The sequence below is a fragment of the Prunus dulcis genome, unplaced genomic scaffold (assembly GCF_902201215.1).
Source record: "Prunus dulcis unplaced genomic scaffold, ALMONDv2, whole genome shotgun sequence".
Classification (NCBI taxonomy): Eukaryota; Viridiplantae; Streptophyta; class Magnoliopsida; order Rosales; family Rosaceae; genus Prunus; species Prunus dulcis.
Window position 1 is genome coordinate 64 of NW_023010169.1, and position 22,232 is coordinate 22,295.

The following is a 22,232-nucleotide window of genomic DNA, read 5'->3' on the forward strand; positions in this document are numbered from 1 at the left end:
ACGTCGGGGAAGGATTAAGAACCGCCATGTAATTCAAAATAACACGACTCCAATCCCATAATACCGACGTCTAAAAAACGAGATAAATAATCTGAACGTTAAAAAATACGACGTCATCATACATTTTCCACGTCGCAAGTTCTTTTATAAACGAAGAGGAACGAAATGAATTCCGACGGTAATTCATTATAACCGCCGTCTAATATCAATTAAACGACGTTATTTGTAATACGGCTCTCATCATAATCAACGCCGTCTATATGTTCTGTAATACGGCTCTCATTTATTTGGAACCGGCGTTGTTTAGAAGTTCAACGTCGTCTACATTAATAAGTGCGTCGTGAGTAATGAATACATATAAATACAACGTCGACTATATAAATGCCACCGACGTTGTTTCGCATTTCAGCGTCAACTATATAAATACATACGTCGTAAATAATGACACTGACAACTATTTCCACGTCATCTTTTTTAGAAAAATCGAAGTGGAAAATTTATTTCACGACGGTTGTTTGTAAATAAGAGACGTAGTAGATTTCAATAACGTCGTCTTCTCATGTATTTAAAGACGTCATATTTTTTCTTGTCGTGAAAATTATATTTAACGGCGTAGTGTTTTAGTTGTCGTCGTTGTATGTCTATCTTGCGGCCTTGTTCTTTTAATATGTGTCATATTTTTCCTTTTTAACGACGGTGATTTGTTTGAGTTGGTCGTCTATTCTCATCCTCGACTATTTTTTAAAACTTTAGCAGACTAAACACGTCTGTTTTTATTTGTTTTCGACGTTGTTTTATTTAACAACGTCTAATATTTATCGTCGTTGTTTGTTTCTGAAAATAGGACGTATAAATTTTGTAATACGACTCTCATATATTTGTAACCGACGTTGTTTCGTTGTTCAACGTCTACTCTATAAATACATACGTCGTAAATAATGACACTGACAACTATTTCCACGTCATCTTTTATAGAAAAATCGAAGTGGAAAATTTATTTTACGACGGCTGTTTTTATATAGGCGACGTAGTAGGAATCAATAACGTCGTCTTCTAATGTATTTAAAGGCGTCATATTTTTTATTGTCGTGAAAATGATATTTAACGGCGTCTTATTTTAATTTTCGTCGTTGTATGTCTATCTTGCGGCCTTGTTATGTTAATATGTGTCATATTTTTCTTTTTTAACGACGGTTTTTTTAGAGAGTTGGTCGTCTATTCTCATCCTCGACTGCTTTTTTAGATCTTTTTGCAGTACAAAGGCGTCGTTTTGTATTTGTTGATGACGTTGTATATTTTAACAACGACGGTGATTTAGCGTCGTGGTTTATGAGGGAAAAGATGACGGTGGATTCCACGACCATTGAAAAACCGAATACACGACGGTGATTTACCGTCGTCTTTTTGCTTTTTTGTAGTAGTGGCTCCAGATATTGATCCAGCTGCAAATGAAGGAGAGAAATCAAATGATATGGCTGTAAGTGATGTTAATAACTTGGATAGTAGCTCATGTGATGAGGTTGAATTTCCTATGAGAAAAAGGAAGAGGAAATTGCCCAAGTTTGAAGATTTTAGGCCTGAAACAGATTTGAATAACCCAATCTTTAAACTTGGTCTTAGATTTCCCAGTGTTTATGTATTTAGAAAAGCAGTGAGAAACTACTCAGTATTCAACAGAAGAAAGATAAGGTTAGAGCAGTTTGTGATGGGATCAAGAATGAAAAACGTCCATGGTTTGTTTATGCTTCAGCTGTAAATGGAAGCAGCATGGTTCAAATTAAGAGTTATGAAGAGGAGCACACTTGTGGACTGTTGAATGCAATGTCCATGCTAACACATTATGGTTAGCAGAGAGATAAGCTACACAACTATTTGGAATAATAAATTGGGATGTAGGAGCTTTTAAGGAAAGGGTGAATGAAGATCTATGTGTCATAGCTTCAAGATCACAGATATACAGAGCAAGGCAAAAGGCAATTATTGTAAGTGAGGGGACTTACACAAAACAGTTTGAGACTCTTTGGGATTATGTTGAGGAGCTAAAAAGGATAAATGTGGGAACTACTGTAAAGATTAAGTCAATTTGGAGGGTGACAAATCTAGATTTGAAAGGATTTATATATGCTTGGCAGCTACAAAGAAAGGATTTATTGATGTTTTGAGGCCAGTTGTTGGTTTGGATGCTTGTCACATCAAAGGGCAACACCCTGGGTAATTACTATCTACTGTTGGTGTTGATCCTAATAACGGCATGTATCCAATAGCTTATGCAGTGACAGAGGCTGAGAATTGTGCAACTTGGACTTGGTTTTTGGAACTCTTAACTGTTGATCTTGGCATTGAAAATAGCAATGGCTATGTGTTCATTACAGATAGACAAAAGGGTTTAATTGATGTAGTGGGTGACATGTCCCCAAACTCTGAGCATTGGCATTGCCTTAAACGTCTGCATGCCAATTTTATACTTGCTGGCCATAGAGGATTAGTTTTCAAACAACATATGAAGGCTGCTGCAAGAAGTACAACTATACCTTGGTTTCAAGCAGAGATGAAAAAGCTCTAAGATTGGTCAGGACCAATTTTTGATTGGTTGTCAAGGCTTGATCCAATGCAGTTGTATAGATCTCACTTCAGAACACACTCAAAATGTGACATTCTCTTGAATAACATGTGTGAGGCATTCAACAAGTCTATCATTGATGCTAGAGACAAGCCTATCATAACATTGCTTGAGAGGATCAGGTATTAGATCATGTTGTTGATGGCAACTAGAAGAGAAGCTATGGAGAAATGGGCTCATGATATGGGCCCAAGAGTTTTTATAACTCTTGAGAAGCTTAAGAAGTAGTCAGCCTGGTGCATTCCAAAGCTTGCAAGGGAGATCAAATATGAGGTTAAGTGTTTTGGAGGCACTCAGATGGTAGTTGATTTGAGAAACAAAAGTTGTTCATGTGGGCAATGGGATCTAACTGGGATCCCATGTAAGCATGCTTGTACTGCCATTGGGCAATTAAATGCAATCACATCAGCTATGTCCATGATTATTACGAAAAAGAGGCCTTCATGAAAGCTTACAAACCCATGGTTCATCCAATGGCAAGTCAAGACTTGTGGGCTAAAACAAATTTCCCACCTTTGCTGCCACCTGAGTTTCATAAGCAGCAAGGGAGGCCAAAGAAAACTAAGATAAGCTCAGTCGGTGAACCATCTCCAAGCTCTATTCCTAAAGCTAAACACTTGCCAAGGTATAATTTGGAAATCAAGTGTTCCATATGTAAGGAACCAGGCCATAATAAGAGGAAATGTCCAAGGGTAAATGAAGCAGGGAGTAACAGCCAAGTATATTCAAAGCATGTGATTTTAAAAACTGTCCATATGTTTGGCATTCTGATATGGATTTCCCAGTGATGTTTGTTGGCCAGGTACCATCACAGAGGCAAAAGAAGACAGCACATCAAGCCAACACATCAACTTAGAGAATTACAAGACAATCAAGGCAAAAACAACCAGTAAGTTGGGTTTTCATTTTATTTATTTAAGTAACATTATGGAACTCTTCATTTGTAGATATTAATCCTAAAATAGGCATTTAATCTAACTCTTCCATAATTTTCAGATCATATCAAAGGCTAAAAAAAGGACCAATCATCACCAAGCATCTTCTCAGTCTAACCAAGCTCCTCAACCATCTCACCAACCAACTCAACCATCTCAAGCTTCTTCTCAGTCTAACCAAACTCCTCAACCATCTCACCAACCATCTAAACCATCTCACCAACCAGCTCAACCATCTCAAGCATCTCAGTTTGAACAACCATCTCAAGCATCTTAGTTTGAACAAGCCTCTAAAGTTGCTCAGTTTGAACAAGCATCTTAAGCTGCTCAGTTTGAACAAGCCTCTCAAGCTCCTCAGTTTGAACAAGCCTCTGAAGCTGCTATGTTTGAACAAGCCTCCTAATCTCAAGAACCAAATTCGTCTCAGCCCTTACAAGCTTCCCCACAAAGGAAAGTTAGGTTTAAGTCTCCAGCTAAGAGGAAAGACTTCTAGGCAAAGTTTAAGCCATGAAGATATTGAAAATCTCTCCTCTGTTTTTGCTGTGTCTTGGGGAACACACATGTTTTTGGGTAGAAACTGTCTGTTTCGTATTTGATTGTCTACTTTGTTTTTGGGTACAAACTATTTGTCATTGCCATGGATGGTGCACATTCAGTGTACAGGTGCATATGAGATCTTTTGTATTTTGTTTTGGCATTACCATGGTTTAAACATGTGCTTAGAAAGTCTTTTGAGTTATGTACAAGACTATGCACAGTTTATGTACAAGTTATGAATCAATGGCAGTTGAAAAGCCCTTAAAGGTTTCAAGAATTAGTGCTGCTTAGAAAAGTCTTTAGTCTTAACCATTACAAAAGGGTTTTTAAACCATTACATTTGCAAAATGCTATAGCCATTACATAAAGACTCTCATCTCCCTAAATTGCCATTCAACTAGGTACATTACACAACATTACCTAACTTTCAAACGTAACACATTGCCTAACTTACATTACACAACATTGCCAAACGAAACCATAAACACAAAGGCCCAATAAATAAACAGAGCAATCCACAACTTCTTCTCTCTTGCTCTCGCATGCCCAATCTGATCTTGAACTTCTCTCTTTGTCCTCAGCAGCCAACCCATCAGAGCTCTCTCATGAGGAGGCATTTCAATATCAACTCATACAAAAAACCCACAACCTTTTTTCCCCCTCTGCATTCAAACAACAATTCCATCACATTCTCACAACTAATTTTTCTTCTAATTTTCGATAAAATAGAAAATACAAAACCTACCTCTGGCTTTGGACACACAACAAACCTCCGAAGTGAGTTGGACTCTGTCTAAGAAGTCTGCAGCCGAGCAAACCTCCCACAATAGCAATGAGGTGCAGCAACGGCCACCTCTTCTCCTTGTGGAGGTTTTTTCCTCATCTTCTCACCCTTTAATCGAACAAAGATGGAGAGATTTTTCTCTGGGGACCTTAAATCCTTCAAATGGTGCTAATTAATTGCTCTGGGTTAAGAAACCCTATTATCGAAGAAGAAGAGTGAGGATTGTTATCTGGGGTCCGCTTAACCCCTTCAGCCTTTTAGATTAGGATTTTCAACGCATGTGGGTCCAATATGCCATGTAGGCTGCTGACTAAGGTCAGTGATTGGCCAACGTGGGTGCTTTTACCATAATTCCCCTGCCACGTCAACTTTTTGATAGTCTTTTGGATGGGGTTAACGTTTTTTTTTTTTTTTTGGGGGGAGGGGGGAGTGGAACACAAAACCACGGTCAATGAGGTTGAGTGGGCCATTTTAACTTTCGGAGAGTTAAGTGAGATTTGACCGAAGTTTCAGGAGGTGCTACAGTAAATAAGCCTATTATTAATATACTTATTGTGTGCTATTGTGACTTTTTAAAATTATGCATATTGTCCTTTTGTTTTCTTTGGTTTTTTTTTTTTTTCTTGTTTTAAATTAGGCATTTCCATCGAGAAACAATTTTGGTCTGACTTTTCCATATTTCTTTTATGCAAAATCTGTGTTAAATATAGTTGGTCTGATATGGGGTTTGAGGTTGTATTCTTTCTAGTTTAACCAATCCAAGCTGGAAGTTATTATTATTATTATTATTATTATTTTCAAAATCCAACTGTGGTCTCTCTTGAGAATTCTCGTGACTCTTATCTCTCTCTCTCTCACACTCTCACACTCTTTTTTTTTTTTTTTGGGTTTGCTACGCGAGAATCGAAAGAAATAAAATAAAAAGACTGAAAAAATTAGTTAAAATATATACATTTCCCTTATAGAAATAATAATAATCTTACAAGTGTACAAGATATAAATAAAACTTTATCACTCTCAACTAATTCAACTTCTCTGATTTAGTCTTTGTCTTGCCCACTAATTTATCTGAAAAACAAAATAGATGAGGATTGAGAAAACCACCGCTCAGTGGGTAGATTATGTAATATGCCAGTCAAGCAATGTCATTTTACACTCTAGAAATATAATAAACAGATACATAATCCAAATCATATCACATCATTACTTCATATTTTGGTTATCCTTCAAAAATTGTACCCAGAATGTAACCCCTCATTGCCCTATGTCCTTGTCTAGTACATTTATCCTTTGGATGCCCATCATTGAAGTTCTCGTGTTCCATGAATAGTATGCACTTCGCAACAACTCCAAATAATATATATTGGGTGAAATATTGCACAAATAAGACATGTTTGACTTGAAAATAGAGAGAGATTTGTATAAAAAAAAAATAAATCCATGATTCTCACATTTATCACAAAATAAGAACTTTTAGAACACATCACATAATCCAATCACCATGATAATTATAATTATAAAATCTTGCAAGACAAACCCACACATTCTCCATCTTGTTTCTTCTTCTTCTTCTTCTTCTTCTTCTTCTTCTTCTTCTCTCTCTCTCTCTCTCTCTCTCTCTCTCTCTCTCTCTCTCAAAACACTACTACATGGTAGAAATCTATTCTAAAGAATTGGAATGAATGATTGAAGCAAGGAATGATGAATTTATAAGAGAGGTTAAGGATGCAACCAAATAAAATTTATATATATAATATTCTAAACCACCAAAAGATAAAATAGAAAACTAAGAGAATAATGTACACTTATTCCCTTTTGGGCAATGATATCCTAAAGGAATATGTGACTTATTTGTTTCCATCAATGATACCACAACACCACTTGTTATTAGCATGTAAGGTGGCCTGGCAGTGATGATTTGATTAAAACCAATTCCTAGTCTCAACACATAGAACATACAAATGGTGTCATCTTTGACCCAAAGGAATAATCTCAAACTAAGCTTAAAATTTAACAACGTATAAGTCATCACAATAAATATTAAATAAGGAAATATTATATTAATAAATAATGAATATGTAGTATGAATATTTCTTTAAAATAATATATATAGTTTTTTTATTTATAAAAGTGAATAGGTCTCTCTCTCTCTCTCTCATCCATTGGATCTGGTTGGATTTCGAGATGGATCTGCCACGCCAACTCGACTCCCTTATCTGGAGTTATGAAAGCCGCTTCTTAAGAATCCATCATTTGTTTATACGTTACTTTGTCTAGCATACTTATTTTTGCAAGCTTCAAAGAAGATCATAGATAAGATAATTTATTTGGAAGTATCCCGCCATTCCTGGCCCAATTCAAATACTTAAGGTCCATTTGTTACACAAGTTTAGCTTGACCTAGCTTGGATTATATTTTAGTCTCATGTTTGTTTCATCTAATTTTAGTTTTGGATGAGATTGCTAATACCGGTCCACCAAAAATACCTCCTTAGGAGGGGACTATTAAACCCATATGGAAAGGGAGGACCAGTCCCATGCTCACCAATGTTATTATTATTATTCTTATTATTATATACTCATATATATATATATATATATTATACACACGCACATATATATATGTAATATGTATATACAATCCCTTTCTATTGAGGGATGCCTTAAATAATTTTATTTGAGGGACATCCTTTAGAGTACCCTACAATGTATGAATATAATATATGTAATATATTTACATATATAGTCCCCTTCTATTTAGGGATCCCTCAATTTGTATGTATGTATGTATATATATACAATTAGAGAGCTTTCATTGAGCGATCACTATAAAACAGAAGCCCTTTTGTGAGGGCATTTTGTCGGTGCAAAAAGCCTTTTGCCGTCGCAAATATCCTTTTTCGACGGCAAAAGTCCATCAGAAGTCATCGCTAAAAGGCCGGTTGCAAATTCTTCATTTCCGACCATTCTGTTGGAAATAATGTATTTCCGAAGTCCATGCTTCGTAGCTATTGCTTAAATTTCTATCGGAAATGGATTTTTAAAACGACCCTACATATTTATTTTTGACCGTACATGTGGTCGTAATTACTTATTTGATTGTCGGAAATAGTTCTTTTATCGTGATTTCTTGTTTTTGTGAATTCATATTTTCAACCAATGAGTGTCGTCAAAAATACTTTTTCCGACAATGATATATTATTTGTGAGGGCTAGATTTCGTCGCAATTATCATTACCGACCAGAAGAGTTTGTGGAAAATATATAATAGCTCGTCGGAAAAGAGTATAACAAAATATTTCGATGGGCAAGTTACGTCGGAATATATATTTCCAACCACATTTATTCGTCGCAAAGTTTGTCGCAAATAGATTAATCCTGTCGAAAAATATTTTCAACGAACAAGTGGTTGGAAATATAATTGTTTCGACCCGATTATGTCGTGGGGAATGTTATCGGAAATAGGCAATTATTGTCGGAAAGTATTTTCCTATGATAAAATGTTTGTTGGAAATATGCATTACCGAGAGGGAAATGCGGTCGAAAAATCTAATTATTTTATAAAAAATTAATAAAAATAAATTTGAATTATAATATTTGCTAGAAATAGTTTTCTAATCATCCGTATTTAATTGATAATAATAAAAAAAAATCATACGATACCATACTGTACTAAAATTTTAAGCATTCAATTAAAATTATTCTATATAGTTAAAACATAAACAATCCCCATCATCCTTAAAACATATAAGCAATCCGCAAATAAATCAAAACCTTGAAATTCAAAATACATATTGTAGCAAAATACAATTGATGTTGCACTACTCGTCTTCGAGGTGAGCATCTGAACAACTTTCTACATTGTCCTGTAAATAAAAGATAATAATTAATAAGACATAAATCATTTGAGAATAAAAATAACAGATACAATATTTAACAATGAGCAAAATGTTGAAATGAGAAGAAAAGAGTTCACCATTGAAGCAGATTGTCTTGAGCGTGCATAAGTATTTGAGTTGTTTTCCCTCATACTTTGAACTAGATCTTTCAATTCATACAACACACTTTTCAAGTCCTTCACTTCCTCCTTTAATTTCTCATGCTCTTCTTCACGTTCTAAGCATATACGTTTATTACAAGCTTGGTCATCTGAGGGATACACATCTTTTGTACTATAGCCACCACCTAAGCCAAGGATACGACCTTGACTTGGCCCACCAATAACCTCCTTGTATATATCTCAATCATCTACTTCATTCTCGTCTTCCGTTGCAACAACCTTTTTATTCTCCATTTTTTCCTTCAATGAAATAGTAGAAATATAAACATGGATATAAAAATATGTCGTGAATAATAATAAAAAAAATTTAAAAAAAGAGAAACATAGTAAGGGCAACGTACAAAAAGTTCTTTAGCCTTTTCACTTGGCCAACTTTCTTCTCCTCCATTCTTAGGCTTACTTACATGGAACTTTTTGAAACAATCAATTGGACTCGGTTCAATTCCAATTCGATGAAGCTATTAAGACTTAAACAATGAAATTTGTTAGGACCAAATTTGGAAATAACCACAAAAGGAACAGTCAACAAAAAGCAACAACCAAATGGATATTTTTACCTCATCTTTTCTATACTTTTCCATTGGAACAGAACCTGTGGTATGCACAATTGTGGATTTCACCTTATTAGACTTGTTTCTTTTAATTTTATCCTGCATGAAAAAAGTAAATCACTAATATCAACTTAGTGAACCCATATAAGGCATCTATAAATAAACCAAAGCATACACTAGCCAGTCATAGCAATATTATTTTAAATTGAGTTTTTACCTACCATGTAGGCTGCAACCAATGATCAACCAGTTTAGACAAAACATCTTGAGATATCCCTAATGGACAATGAGTGTATCTATCGCTAGTAGTCTTGTATTTCTTAAAAACGCTATTTCTTAATGCGGACATCCAATCGGAATATCGCAATTTAACATGTTGTTCGAATGCCTCCCTCATCTCTTCTTCTGAGCATGTGTGTGTATATCCTGTTGTGTTAAAGCGATCATACAGTAAATCCATTTGAGTTGATGGAAATGTTTTAAATGTTGGCCATGCTCCATCGATAGCCTGATAAAAAAGCACTCCTATAGTTCGCACAGCTCTAGTGGTTATAATCCTGAAAATTTAAACTAAATTTAAATAAATAAATGAAAATGAATCTACACGAGAAATAGCTAACTTTGCAAGCCTTATACATTACCTTCCTCTATGTATTACAATTGGAGTGCCGTTTCCATCTTTACCCTTAGCCTTCCCTCTACCTTTTTTTTTTTTTTATTCCAACAGTTGAACCTAATTTTAAAAAAAATACAAATATTTGAAGTACTGGGGAACTTCTACTACAACCAATTTTTCAGTGCAAATCAATGAGGAAATCAATTAATGAAAAATGTGACAGGAATAAAATAAAGAAAAGAATAAGCAAGTGCAATGTTAATGTATGTATGGCTTTTCAAGTGTCATGCCTGTTGTAGATCAGTAAGTATGAGAAGGAGGTGGAGAAGATGACATGACAAGACAAGAATTTGTGGTAGCCATTAGAAGGTAAAGTAAATGAGATAGATCAGATATCCCTTAAGCAAAATTTTCAGAGAAGCTTTGTTCGTTATTTATTTATTTATATAACCGGTCTTAACTATGCTTTTCACTTAATTAAATTTTCAGGAAAAGTAGTGGCTTTTCTAGGGAAGCATCCATGTATCGTGGAGTTACAAGGTACAAAAAAACTAGCTATAGGATCATATATAAAATATAAAAAAATTATCATGTGATGGTTCAGTTTATATATATATATATATATATATATTTTGATGGTTCAGTTTCAAGAGGCATGTCTTCCATTTCATTATCATGTGGTGGCTCAATGGGGTCATCATGTTGGTCTAAGGAAGGTCTAGATGGCTGAGGATGTGTAATGTCGAATGCTCTATTGTGATTCTTTCTCTTTCTTGTCCTAGCTACAATTTATAATAGAGCAAAAAAATGGAAATTAATTGATAATTAATCATATAATTGAAAAATATATATATATACACACACCAAAGAAAATTCAAAAATCAAAATAAATCATACATGTTTCCTGCATTTCGTTATCATGTGATGACTCATTGGAAATATGGCAATCTAAGGAGAGTCTAGATGACTGAGGATGTGCAATGCCTGATGCTCTATCTTGACTCTTTCCCTTTCTTGTCATGACTAACATTTGTAAGAGAAATACAAACACAAAACATAATTGAAAAATTAAAAACTCATATAATAGAAATACAACTATAAAAAATAATAGAAACAAGAATTTAATCGATAATAACACGCAAATAACTCATACATGTTTGATTTGTCTCTTGCATTTCACGATTATGTGATGCTCTATTATTGCTCTTGCTATTGCTAAATTGATTTCCTTTTCTCATAAAATATAATGTGGGGTGGATTTCAATTTTTCCCTCTCGCTTTATCTCACTTTTTGGTCATTTGTTCTATTAATATTAATTGGATCTTATTTATGCAGAGAAATGCCTATTGATAAATCTTGGATGCAATCTGGGAGGTCGTCAGAAGATTATTTTGTAAGAGTTGAAAGTTTTCTCAGTTATGCATACAACCATGTTAAGCCGGATGATTCGAAGATCTTTTGTCCATGCTCTAAATGCAGTAATAGATATAGACATTTGAGATATGAGGTAAACAAGCATCTTCTTTATAACGGAATTAAACTAACTTATACTACATGGTATTTGCACGGTGAGGGTGAGGATGATGATAGTGATGAAAGTGATGAAAGTGATGAAAGTGACAGTGACAATGATGGACATGATGTGGCCAGTATGGAGCAAGACGATGATATGCATGGTTTAATAGAAGAAGGTTGTCCACAACATCCAAATGGAGATGCGCACAAGTTTTATAAATTGTTAGAAGAGGCAGAACAACCATTGTACGCAGGTTGTGAGTCGTATTCTAATTTGTCTTTTATTGTGAACCTGATGCATATAAAGGGTATCGGTACTATGAGCAATAAAGCATTTGGTATGTTGCTAACATTGTTGAAAAATGCATTTCCTTTTTGTGAGAAGTTACCTACAACCACCAACGGTGCAAAGAAAGTTATTTCAGATTTAGGTCTTCATTATGATAAAATAGATGCATGCAATAATGATTGCATCATTTATTATAAGGAGCATGCAAATGCAACGCAGTGTCCTACATGTAAGCTTTCAAGATGGAAGAGACAAGGAAAGGGTAGCAAAAAGAAAGGTAAAAGGGTTCCATGGAAGGTGCTTAGATATTTTCCACTCACACCAAGACTTCAAAGATTATTCATGTCATCCAAGACAGCTGTAGATATGAGGTGGCATTTTAAGGATCGTGTAAAAGATGGAGTGTTGAGGCATCCGGCAGATTCTGAGGCTTGGAAATCGTTTAATCAAATTCATGAGTCATTTGGTATGGAACCTCGAAATGTAAGACTTGGTTTGGCAACAGATGGATTTAACCCTTTTGGGAAAATGAATTTGCACTATAGTATTTGGCCGGTTCTCATATATCCATATAATCTTCCTCCGTGGATGTGCATGAAGGAGCCTTATGTTTTCATGACTTTACTTATTCCTGGGCCCAAGGGTCCATGCCATGACATCGATGTATACATGAGACCATTGATAGATGAATTGCGAACATTGTGGGAAATTGGTGTTGAAACTTATGATATATATGTAAAACAGAATTTTCAGATGAGAGCTGCACTTCTTTGGACTATCAATGATTATCCAGCATATGCATACATGTCAGGTTGGAGTACGTCTGGAAAATTGGCATGCCCATATTGTGCATCTAATACTTTGCATCGACGGTTATCTCATGGGTCTAAGACATGTTATTTGGGTCATAGAAGATTTTTACCGTCTGACCACGTATGGCGTAATCAAGGAAGCCAATTCGATAATACAAGGGAAAGAAGACTTGCACCTAAGAGACCATCTGGTGATGATGTGATAAATGAACTTAGTGAATTAAGAGAAATAACACATGGCAAGGATGGGAAAAAGCATACAATATTTGGGTTTGGAAAAGATCATAATTGGAAAAAACATTCGATATTTTTCCAATTGCCTTACTGGAAAACACTTTTGGTGCGTCACAATTTAGATGTCATGCACATTGAGAAAAATGTATTTGAGAATGTGATTGGCACAATGATGAGCATTGATGGTAAAACAAAAGATTCTTTAAATGCTCGTCTTGATCTTCAAGAAATGGGTATAAGACAGAGGTATCATCCAGAAGAAGGAGATAATGGTAAGCTCTATTTTATCCCAGGCGATTATACATTGTCAAATGATGATAACAAAGCTTTATGTCAATGGTTAATGGAGTTGAAAGTTCCAGATGGGTACTCTGGAAATTTATCTCGATGTGTGAATGCTTCAGAACGTAATATTTCTGGTATGAAAACTCACGATTGTCATGTGTTCTTAGAGAGATTACTTCCGTTTGTGGAGCGAGATTTATTGCCCAAAGATGTAAGTGAGCCTTTAATTGAATTATCGTACTTTTTCAAGGAATTGTGTGCTAAAGTTTTAAGACAAGATGACTTGAATCTTCTTGACAATCAAATTGTGCTAACTCTATGCAAGTTGGAAAAAATATTCCCTCCTGCCTTTTTTGACATCATGATTCACCTAACTTGCCACTTGGCATGGGAGGCAAAGGTGGCCGGTCCAGTACAATTCAGGTGGATGTATCCGGTGGAAAGGTAATCTCAATGTTTATATATTAATTTTATTCACGATTTGTTTAACTGCTGATGTATGATTCTCTAATTTCGATATTTATGACACAATTAGGTATTTGCATAAACTAAAGACTTATGTTCGTAATAAGGCTCATCCAGAAGGGTCTATTGCCGAAGGTGTCTTGGGAGACGAGTGTTTAATATTTTGCTCTCGCTATTTGCATCGAGTTGAAACTAAGTTTAATAAAAGAGATAGAAACGACGATGGAGGTCAACCGTCATATGATACATCTCCGTTATCTATTTTCTCAACACCTGGTCGAGCTTTTGGGAAAGGTGTACTTAGAGAGATGAGCATTGAACTTCATAAGGCTGCCACTCATTATGTCCTGCAAAATTGTGATGAAGCTTTGCCATTTGTCCAGTAAGAATTCTTCAACACTATAAATTCTTTGTGTATTTAATATATGTTACTAGTTATTTAGATGTAATATAATCATTTGTTATGTATGCAGAGAACATAAGAACATTCTAATCCAGTCTAGTGTTGATAATGTGGAGGAGTCACATAGGCTTCAATTTTCAAACTGGATTTCTAAAAGGGTATGGATAATATTGTATTGGAAAAATTATTGACTGTCATAGATGTTTCTTTAAAAACATTTTTTCCTTTCTATGCAGGTCACAGAACTATACAACGATGGTAAAGTTAGTAAACAAATGCTTTCTTTGGCTCGAGGTCCTGAAAGGCGAGTAACTTATTATCCTGGTTATTATATTAGTGGTTTTAGATTTCATACATTGCAGCGTGATGAGAATAAAAAAACACAGAATAGTGGAATTATGGTTAAGGGGGAGAATCAGGTTGACGATGTGCCTTGGTATGGAACCTTAGTAGATATTGTGGAGCTTCGTTACACAGAAGGAAATAGAGTTGTATTGTTCAATTGTGATTGGTATGACACAGCACGAAAAGGAACAGGTTACAAGATAGATCGTTATGGAATAATCACTGTTAATACAACGCGCAAGCTAAATACTCAAGAGCCATTCGTACTAGCAAGTCAAGCAACCCAAGTTTTTTATGTGAAGGGGGTTAAAAATAAAATTTGGAGTTTTGTAGTGGAAACAAATCCAAGAAATGCTTATGAGATGACTAATGATGAGATTGAGCCATACCAAGAAGCAGAGACTCAAAGTCAAAGCATGCATGCCATCCAAAATGATGTTGAAGACAATGAAATTGATTGAAGAAGGGATGTGATTCAACTTACAACTATGGGATGAGTTGTCAAGTAATTGTGATTGTCTATTTTTTCGTAATCATCTATTTTTTTTGGATTGACTATTTTTAGTTATTTATTTTGGAGTGTGATTGGTTATTATCAATCAATTTTTTTTTTACTTATTCTAATGGGAAATTGACATTCCAACGTTTTACCTAGAAGACATATTTCTCTTCTTAAATAGTCAAACAATTCAGACGAAAGGAGAACCCTCGAAAATATTCAAGCAATTCCGAAGGAATAAGAAGCCCCTCGGAAATAGTCAAACAGTTTCAACGAAATAATCATCCTATTTCCGTCAAATGTACTTTTGGTCGTTAATAAAGTTGGCGCCAAGTCTTCCCGCCAAATAAACTACATTTCTGACGACAATCGAGACTTCTTCCAGGGTATTGCCTTTGTTGGAAATAAATTTCAGACCCTTGACATATTTCCAATGGACAGCATTTTTTGGTTGGAAAATACACTTTTACAGATGGAATTTCTGGGACCTCGGAAAATGTTGGTCAGTAATGACCCTTTTTTTTTTTTTTTTTTTTTTTTTTTTGTAGTGGATCCCTGAAATAAGCTTATTTGAGGGACACCCTTGTAGGGCCCACTCTGTATTGTATTCCACTAATCCAAACCTTATATTTTGTAGGTATTCATTCAAAGATCATCTCTACAAAAAAACACATGAATCCAATATCATTTGACCACTCAATTGAGTTATTGAAATTTTAGTACTTTCTTGAAGCACAATGTTCATTGAGTTTGATATCGAAACGGTTTCTGATTTGTCTTTTTTTCAAGGATGATCTATGAATGAAGACTTGAAAAAAAAACAGTTTGGGTTGTTGATAACAAATTTGTACAGTACCCTAAAGGGTGTCCATCAAATAAGGGATCCCTCAATAGAAGAGGACAACATATACATATTTTATATATTAATATACATATATATATTTTTGGAAAAATAAAAAAATCTAGTCTTAGTCCAAGTTTTCATCAAACGCATTAGTGTTATCCAACTTAAACCAAGTCAAGCCAAACCAAGACAGTTTCTAAGTCAATGTCAAGACAGTCATGTGTAACAAACGAGGCCTAATAGTCTTCAATTTGATTCATGTCCACTTTGCAAGAGGGAGAGAAGTCACAGAAATACTTCTTCCGGTTCTCTATAACAATTTAGAGTAATTCAATTTAAAATCAATTGAAAATGAGTAGATAGGCCCATTTCCAAACGTGCGACAATATTCTCAACAAAATTTGTTTTCCCAAACGTGCGACATAATTTGTTTTCCCAACGCATGAGCTTTCGTATTTATGCCACACACACAAAGCATGATTTGTTTTCCCAAATTAGAGGGAAGATTGTTAAGTAGTCGTTTCGTTTGCTTGGTTGGGTTGGGCATAGGCTAGCTAGGGATTTAATTAACTCAAAGTATCTTTCCTTAATATTTAACTCACGGTAAGAGGTTGATGTCATCTTCATCTCCCACCAATGTTGATCACCAGCTGCCTCACATCTCCCAAGTTCTTCACGGGCTCATCCAGCCCTGCACCTTCAAAGTGAGACAATTTTAATTTGCTTTATTTTTTATTATCTTATCCATGTTTGTCTGTTTTAGTAATATATATTAATATATGTATGCAGAGATCTGAAGGTTGATGAGAAGATTAATAGGGATTACAGTTACAAGAAGGCTTTTATGCCTCGGCAAGAGTTGCTTTATCAAGAAATCACTCATTCCATGCCACCTGAAAAAATTAGCATCTTTAAATCCCTAGACGACTGGGCTGAGGACAACATCTTGACTCACTTGAAACCTGTTGAAAAGTGCTGGCAACCTCAAGATTTTCTGCCTGATCCAGCGGCTTCCCGAGATGACGGTTTTCATGAGCAAATCAAGGAACTGAGGGAGAGGGCAAAGGAGGTTCCAGATGATTTCTTTGTTGTTTTGGTGGGAAATATGATCACTGAGGACGCCCTTCCCACTTACCAAACAATGCTCAACACTTTGGATGGAGTTGCAGATGAAACAGGTTCAAGCCCTACTTCTTGGGCAGTCTGGACCAGGGCCTGGACTGCTGAAGAGAAAAGGCATGGTGACCTTCTTAATAAGTATCTCTATCTCACCGGACGAGTCGACATGTCCCAAATTGAGAAGACCATTCAGTATTTGATTACTTTTGGAATGGTATGTTACACCTTAAGCATATATATATATATATATTTATATGCATCTAATAATCAAATTAATCAATTAATGTAATCTCCTTCTCCTTAATAGAAAATTGAGACCGTTTGATAACTATTTCTGTTTCGATCAGTTTTGAGTTTTTATTTTAAATATAGAAAATTGAGACCATTTGATAACTATTTCTGTTTCGATCAGTTTCGAGTTTTTATTTTAAATAAAACTGAATATCGGAAACATGTTTAGTATTAACACATATAGTCTTCAAGTGTACAAAGTAAAAAAACTGAAAACTGTTTGAAAGCTCAATTTAGATTAACGTCTAATGGGAAATTATTAAACGTTGATTTTAGGGTAAAAACATGTTATTTAGGCCCTGAATTTTCTTGTGTATACTTAACCTGCATGTATAAATGTACATATATGTGTACGTATTCATAGGATCCCGGGGGAGAGAACAATCCCTACTTGGGGTTCATATTCACTTCATTCCAGGAAAGGGCTACCGCTATCTCTCATGGGAACACTGCCAAACTTGCCAAGAAGCACGGGGACTTGAAGTTGGCACAAATATGCGGCATAATAGCCTCAGATGAGAAGCGCCATGAGGCTGCCTACACCAAGATTGTGACCAAGCTCTTTGAGTTGGATCCCGATTATACTGTCATTTCTTTAGCTCACATGATGAGGAAGAAAATCAACATGCCAGCTCACTTGATGTATGATGGCCGTGATGACCACCTTTTTCAACACTTTTCCAGTGCTGCGCAGCAGTTAGGTGTCTATACCGCCAATGACTATGCCGATATATTGGAGTCGTTGCTTGCCACGTGGAAGGTAGAAACCCTTGTCGGACTTTCACCTGAAGGCCGAAAGGCTCAAGAGTTTGTTTGTGGGTTGCCACCGAGAATAAGAAAGCTAGAGGAAAGAGCTCAAGCAAGGACCAAGCAACCACCCATGTCCGTACCTTTCAGTTGGATTTTTGGTAGACAAGTGAGGCTTTTGTGAGGGAGGATGTGAGATTTCTTAATCTTATGTACAATACTGTTTTCAGGGAATGTATTATTTATTAGCTAGCATACTCCATGTGTTTTTAAGCTGTTGAGAATGATAGTCTCGTACTCATATTAGTCAGTATAAAGACTAGCACAGAAAGAAAAACTAGTGCGATTGCATGTCTCACCTATTCCTTCCTTGTATGTTTGATTATTCAAATTGCTTCCTTCTTTTTGGACAAAAACTAGTGCTTGAAGGAGTTTTGGTCCTCCTTTCTTGAGTTATATATGTAGACATGCCACTACCAAGCTATCAAATGATCTGGATGGAAAGATTTTAAGCAACGTGATCGCGCTTCTGACTTCTAATCAACTGATTGTTCAGCCAAACAAGAAATCCCATCTTTGTCATATGTTCTTTCTCTTACATGGAGTCAATAATGGTTAGGCTTTGTATTTTGATTTTTAAGGTTTTTAAGAGTTTATGATAAATATAAATGTGATTAAATTAAATGACGATAAATGAAGTGTTATAAAAGGATAAAAGAAATAATGAATTTAAAAGTGAAGCACAAAATAAGAACGACGAAGAAGAATAAATCAAGGTCTAAAATATCGATGGCTTCGGAAACATTGGTAGTCCAAAAACACGGAAATTTCTATAGAAATATCGGGATATTATCAATATCGATAAAAATTGAATAAAAACCATGGAAATTGTAAGAAAAACTTGAAATTTTTTCTTGAAACTTTGAAGGATTTTTATTTAGTCAATTATCTATTACTTTATCACAAAATTTTTGAAGGAAATGCATTGCATGATAGGTTTAACTGATTTAAATTAATTATATAACAAGTTGACAAACACTGCGAGTGCAGAAAATCTGTAGTAATTAATGAAAGAAGATTAAACACACCATAATCATTTATTTATAATGATTTACTACAATATTTTATAATTTATACGTTGCATGGTAAGATACATGAGTGACTTAGTACCGCATAGAGTTCCTATAAGGTTCAAACACTACTACAAAAATCACAATAGACAACGGGAATCCACCGTTGTGTAGACGATTTTTACATCATCGTGAAATCGACCGCCATCTTTTGATGCGTATGTTCACTCGTTTTATGTTTGCTCCTTTGATGGTAGGGTAAAGTTCCCCATTGCCTCAAAAACCATTGACTGGTCAACAAGTCAACTTTCTTTTGTGTGCGAGCGTGCCACTGCTAGCAATGAAAATCCTAGCAGACTTCTTTAAAATAGATAACTTGCACCCTAAGTTACTGATTTCTAAAGAAGTGATTGTGAATTTGGGTGAGGAATATCTCCCAAGTAAGTTCTTTTCTTGCCTCAGACTGATGAGGACTTCACAATTTTTCACAATACAAACTAGTAGTTCTGGCCAAAATAAATGATAAGAAAGTGAACTGTTTTTCGGCTAAACTGCCTTTTACAAAGCTCAAAAAGGGAAAACCAACTCTAAAAAAGACAAAAAAAAGGCTGGACTTCCATTTCTGCCTGGATAGATGCTTCTGATCCGGGCTGGATTGGGTATGTCTGTGCTGGACTGGACTATCAACAACTTCAACTATCAAGTTTCAGCTGTAAATTGATACCAAGGTTTGAGTTTGGCAGAGATTTAATCTATTTCAAGCCCTGGAAGGCTTTTTGAACGGGCAGAATTGGGACCTCTTTAGTCTGGAAGGGGCAGAAGTGACTGGACTTGATGATTACTGAGCTAGAACTACACTGTGGTACCTGTTCTGCTTGATCAGGGCTCTTCATAAATTTGTTGAGGTTTTCATATTTGTAAAACCCGAACTCTGCTTGATTTGGCTTATGTAGAACCAAATTTGTAACGAGAGAAATCTCGTTTTGAATGACTTATTTGTCTAAGTCTGAACTGAAGTTGGAGATTTTGATTTGTAGCTGGCCTTTTTCTTGTGGCTCAATGAGCTTTTGGTTGCTTCAGTGTTTTGAAGGTTTTTCCAGATCAAGTGCTAATTTTGAGTTTTTGTTTTTGATTGATTTTTGGCAGTCCTTTGATCTGTTCACCTTCTCTCATTTTTATAGGAAATGCTGGAGCGTGGGTTTCTAATCTTTTAATAACGAGCGGCAAAATTTTCCAAAAGAAAGATCTTTTATTTTTAAATGCAAAGAAAAAGGTGGAAGTTATCTGTTCTAACAGAGAAGAACCATCAGTAAACCATCAATAATCAGTTTTCATGGAGGTCTTTTCCTTGCTTTTCTAAAACAATGACCAACTCTTCTTTGTTCTATGCTTTTCTTGAAAAAGAGAAGGAACACAATCTGTCGTGATGGTCAGTTTGCTTTTCTTTTTTGAACAACTCCCTTGCTTCCCACTTATCTCTTGAGATTGTAGTTTTGCTTATCTCTTACCTGCTCTGATGCAGAATTATATACAAAAGGATTATGATCTTTTGGCCTCAGAGTTTCAAAGAAGTCTTTTTGCTAATGACCTGCTTTCATTAATTCTCAATCAACTCTCTTGTGATAGTTGAAATTGTTGACTTTTCAAAGTCAGGTAGTCACTTGGGTTCTGAGAATAGGCTTTCCAAACAGATCTGCTGACTTTGTACTCTGGGTTTTGAGATCAATGGTGAGCATTTTAAAAGCTGAGCCTAATCCAATTCTTCTTTAGATTTTTATTGATCTGCTTTAGTGGTCAATTGCCATTTAATTTGGCATTTTTTACAACTCTGCCATTTCGTAAAATACGTGGGCTTCTGATGTGGATTTGGACTCTCTTTTCTTTGGAATCAAAGCCCAGTCCTTTGTTCTTTTCTATTTTTGTGGGCCTTTCTTTTGCCAAGATGGGTTTGCGCGTTGATTTATATTGGTCCCAAACAATGCCCCCTTAAGTTTGAATTGTTTTTAAACGGTTTCAGACTTAATGATTGCCCAATCAAATGATGCGCGCCATTTCATGCTGTTGCACTAGCGCACGTCTGCCTATTCAACTAGACTTCGTGGGGAAGTGGGTATTTTTAATGACTATTTTAATCTGGGTAATTTCTTCACTTCCCACGATCTTTCTTCGAACTTTTTATGATATTTTTTCATAACCTTGTTCCTGTTCATCCAAAACCTGACCCTGTTTCAGCTTTCATTTCCCTTCGGCAACCTCTGATCTTTCGCTCGTTCTTTCAATTTTCCTTGTCTTTGTCCGAAACAAAAAATGTCTTCCCCAAAAACTTGTGCCAAAAGCTCTTCTTCTTCGCGATCTCCTGTTTATCTTACTGGAGATGAGGTTGATCGACATGCAATCGAGGTTCGTAGCAAACTTCACCCATATGCGCAGAAGAATTTGGATGAAAACGTCCTTCATCTATTTGAAAACACCCTTGTTCTGGGTCCTCACTGGTTTGGCTCTGTGCCGGAAGAAATGGCCGATTTGTTCAAGGAAGATGCTGAGGCTCCTCTGTGTTTTCCAAGTTCTATGCCTCTTGCTTCTCATACTTAGGTCAGTAAGAACTTGAGTCGTTTGGATCCTTCGAGTGAAGTGAGGAACAATGCAGTGAGGTGGTCTGATTGGATTGACAGGCTTCTCCCGAGGCATGGAGTTTATGGAAGAAGGCTGGAATTTATGACGCAATTCTTCTGTCTAAGCATTCTGTCAATAGAGATGGGAATTTGCTAGCTGCTGCTCTGTGCTTCTGGAATTCTGCCAGCAACACTTTTGGCTTTTGTCTGGGCCTCATTACTCCGACTCTGCTGGATTTGGCTCAAATATTTGGGTTCAGGCCCCATGGGAGGCCTGCTGATGCTGTTGGTCACTGCCATATAGGGAAGAATCAAGAGGGATTAGCCAAGCCTTTCACCATTCATGCTGCCACGATCAACAGAATTGTTCTTTTTTCAATTTTTTGAAGAAGTTTAGCACTGAAAAGGATAGGGATCAGCAACACATGCTGTTCCTTCTATACTGGTTGAACAGGTTCGTTTTCCCCAATCGTTCCTCAGCAGTTTTGCTGGAATACAAGCATTTGGAAGAAGCTTTGCACAACCGTGCAGATGTGAGGCGTGGCCCCACAGTTCTGGCTCATCTGTATAAGAACCTTCACAGCGCCACTCTAGAGAATC

The 22,232-nt window shown here is 35.9% G+C and overlaps 3 protein-coding genes across 3 annotated transcripts; all 3 read left to right on the forward strand.

Moving 5' to 3' along the window:
• Window positions 1-2,668: 2,668 nt before the first annotated feature.
• On the forward strand, window positions 2,669-13,501 carry LOC117613092. Its single transcript, XM_034341739.1, has 4 exons — window positions 2,669-2,742; window positions 10,591-10,641; window positions 11,438-13,371; window positions 13,488-13,501. The coding sequence occupies exons 1-4, from the start codon at window positions 2,669-2,671 to the stop codon at window positions 13,499-13,501; spliced, it is 2,073 nt and encodes a 690-aa protein (XP_034197630.1).
• On the forward strand, window positions 13,478-14,937 carry LOC117613094. Its single transcript, XM_034341741.1, has 4 exons — window positions 13,478-13,681; window positions 13,773-14,084; window positions 14,176-14,263; window positions 14,342-14,937. Exons 1-4 carry the CDS (start codon window positions 13,599-13,601, stop codon window positions 14,909-14,911), a joined length of 1,053 nt encoding a protein of 350 aa, XP_034197632.1. The 5' UTR covers window positions 13,478-13,598; the 3' UTR covers window positions 14,912-14,937.
• Window positions 14,938-16,429: 1,492 nt separating this feature from the next.
• LOC117613093 (stearoyl-[acyl-carrier-protein] 9-desaturase, chloroplastic-like) lies at window positions 16,430-18,134 on the forward strand. The gene is made up of 3 exons (XM_034341740.1): window positions 16,430-16,497; window positions 16,583-17,126; window positions 17,568-18,134. Exons 1-3 carry the CDS (start codon window positions 16,430-16,432, stop codon window positions 18,132-18,134), a joined length of 1,179 nt encoding a protein of 392 aa, XP_034197631.1.
• The last annotated feature ends 4,098 nt before the right edge of the window (window positions 18,135-22,232 follow it).

Excerpts from the sequence above, each read along its gene's own strand:
- LOC117613092 (XM_034341739.1), top strand. The coding sequence starts at position 2,669 with ATGTGTGAGGCATTCAACAAGTCTATCATTGATGCTAGAGACAAGCCT. Across the intron at positions 2,743-10,590 it reads ACATTGCTTGAGAGGATCAG|GAAAAGTAGTGGCTTTTCTA; the intron begins GTATTAGATCAT and ends TTAAATTTTCAG. Across the intron at positions 10,642-11,437 it reads ATGTATCGTGGAGTTACAAG|AGAAATGCCTATTGATAAAT; the intron begins GTACAAAAAAAC and ends TTATTTATGCAG.
- LOC117613094 (XM_034341741.1), top strand. The coding sequence starts at position 13,599 with ATGATTCACCTAACTTGCCACTTGGCATGGGAGGCAAAGGTGGCCGGT. Across the intron at positions 14,085-14,175 it reads GAAGCTTTGCCATTTGTCCA|AGAACATAAGAACATTCTAA; the intron begins GTAAGAATTCTT and ends TTATGTATGCAG. Across the intron at positions 14,264-14,341 it reads CAAACTGGATTTCTAAAAGG|GTCACAGAACTATACAACGA; the intron begins GTATGGATAATA and ends CTTTCTATGCAG.
- LOC117613093 (XM_034341740.1), top strand. The coding sequence starts at position 16,430 with ATGTTGATCACCAGCTGCCTCACATCTCCCAAGTTCTTCACGGGCTCA. Across the intron at positions 16,498-16,582 it reads TCCAGCCCTGCACCTTCAAA|AGATCTGAAGGTTGATGAGA; the intron begins GTGAGACAATTT and ends ATATGTATGCAG. Across the intron at positions 17,127-17,567 it reads ATTTGATTACTTTTGGAATG|GATCCCGGGGGAGAGAACAA; the intron begins GTATGTTACACC and ends ACGTATTCATAG.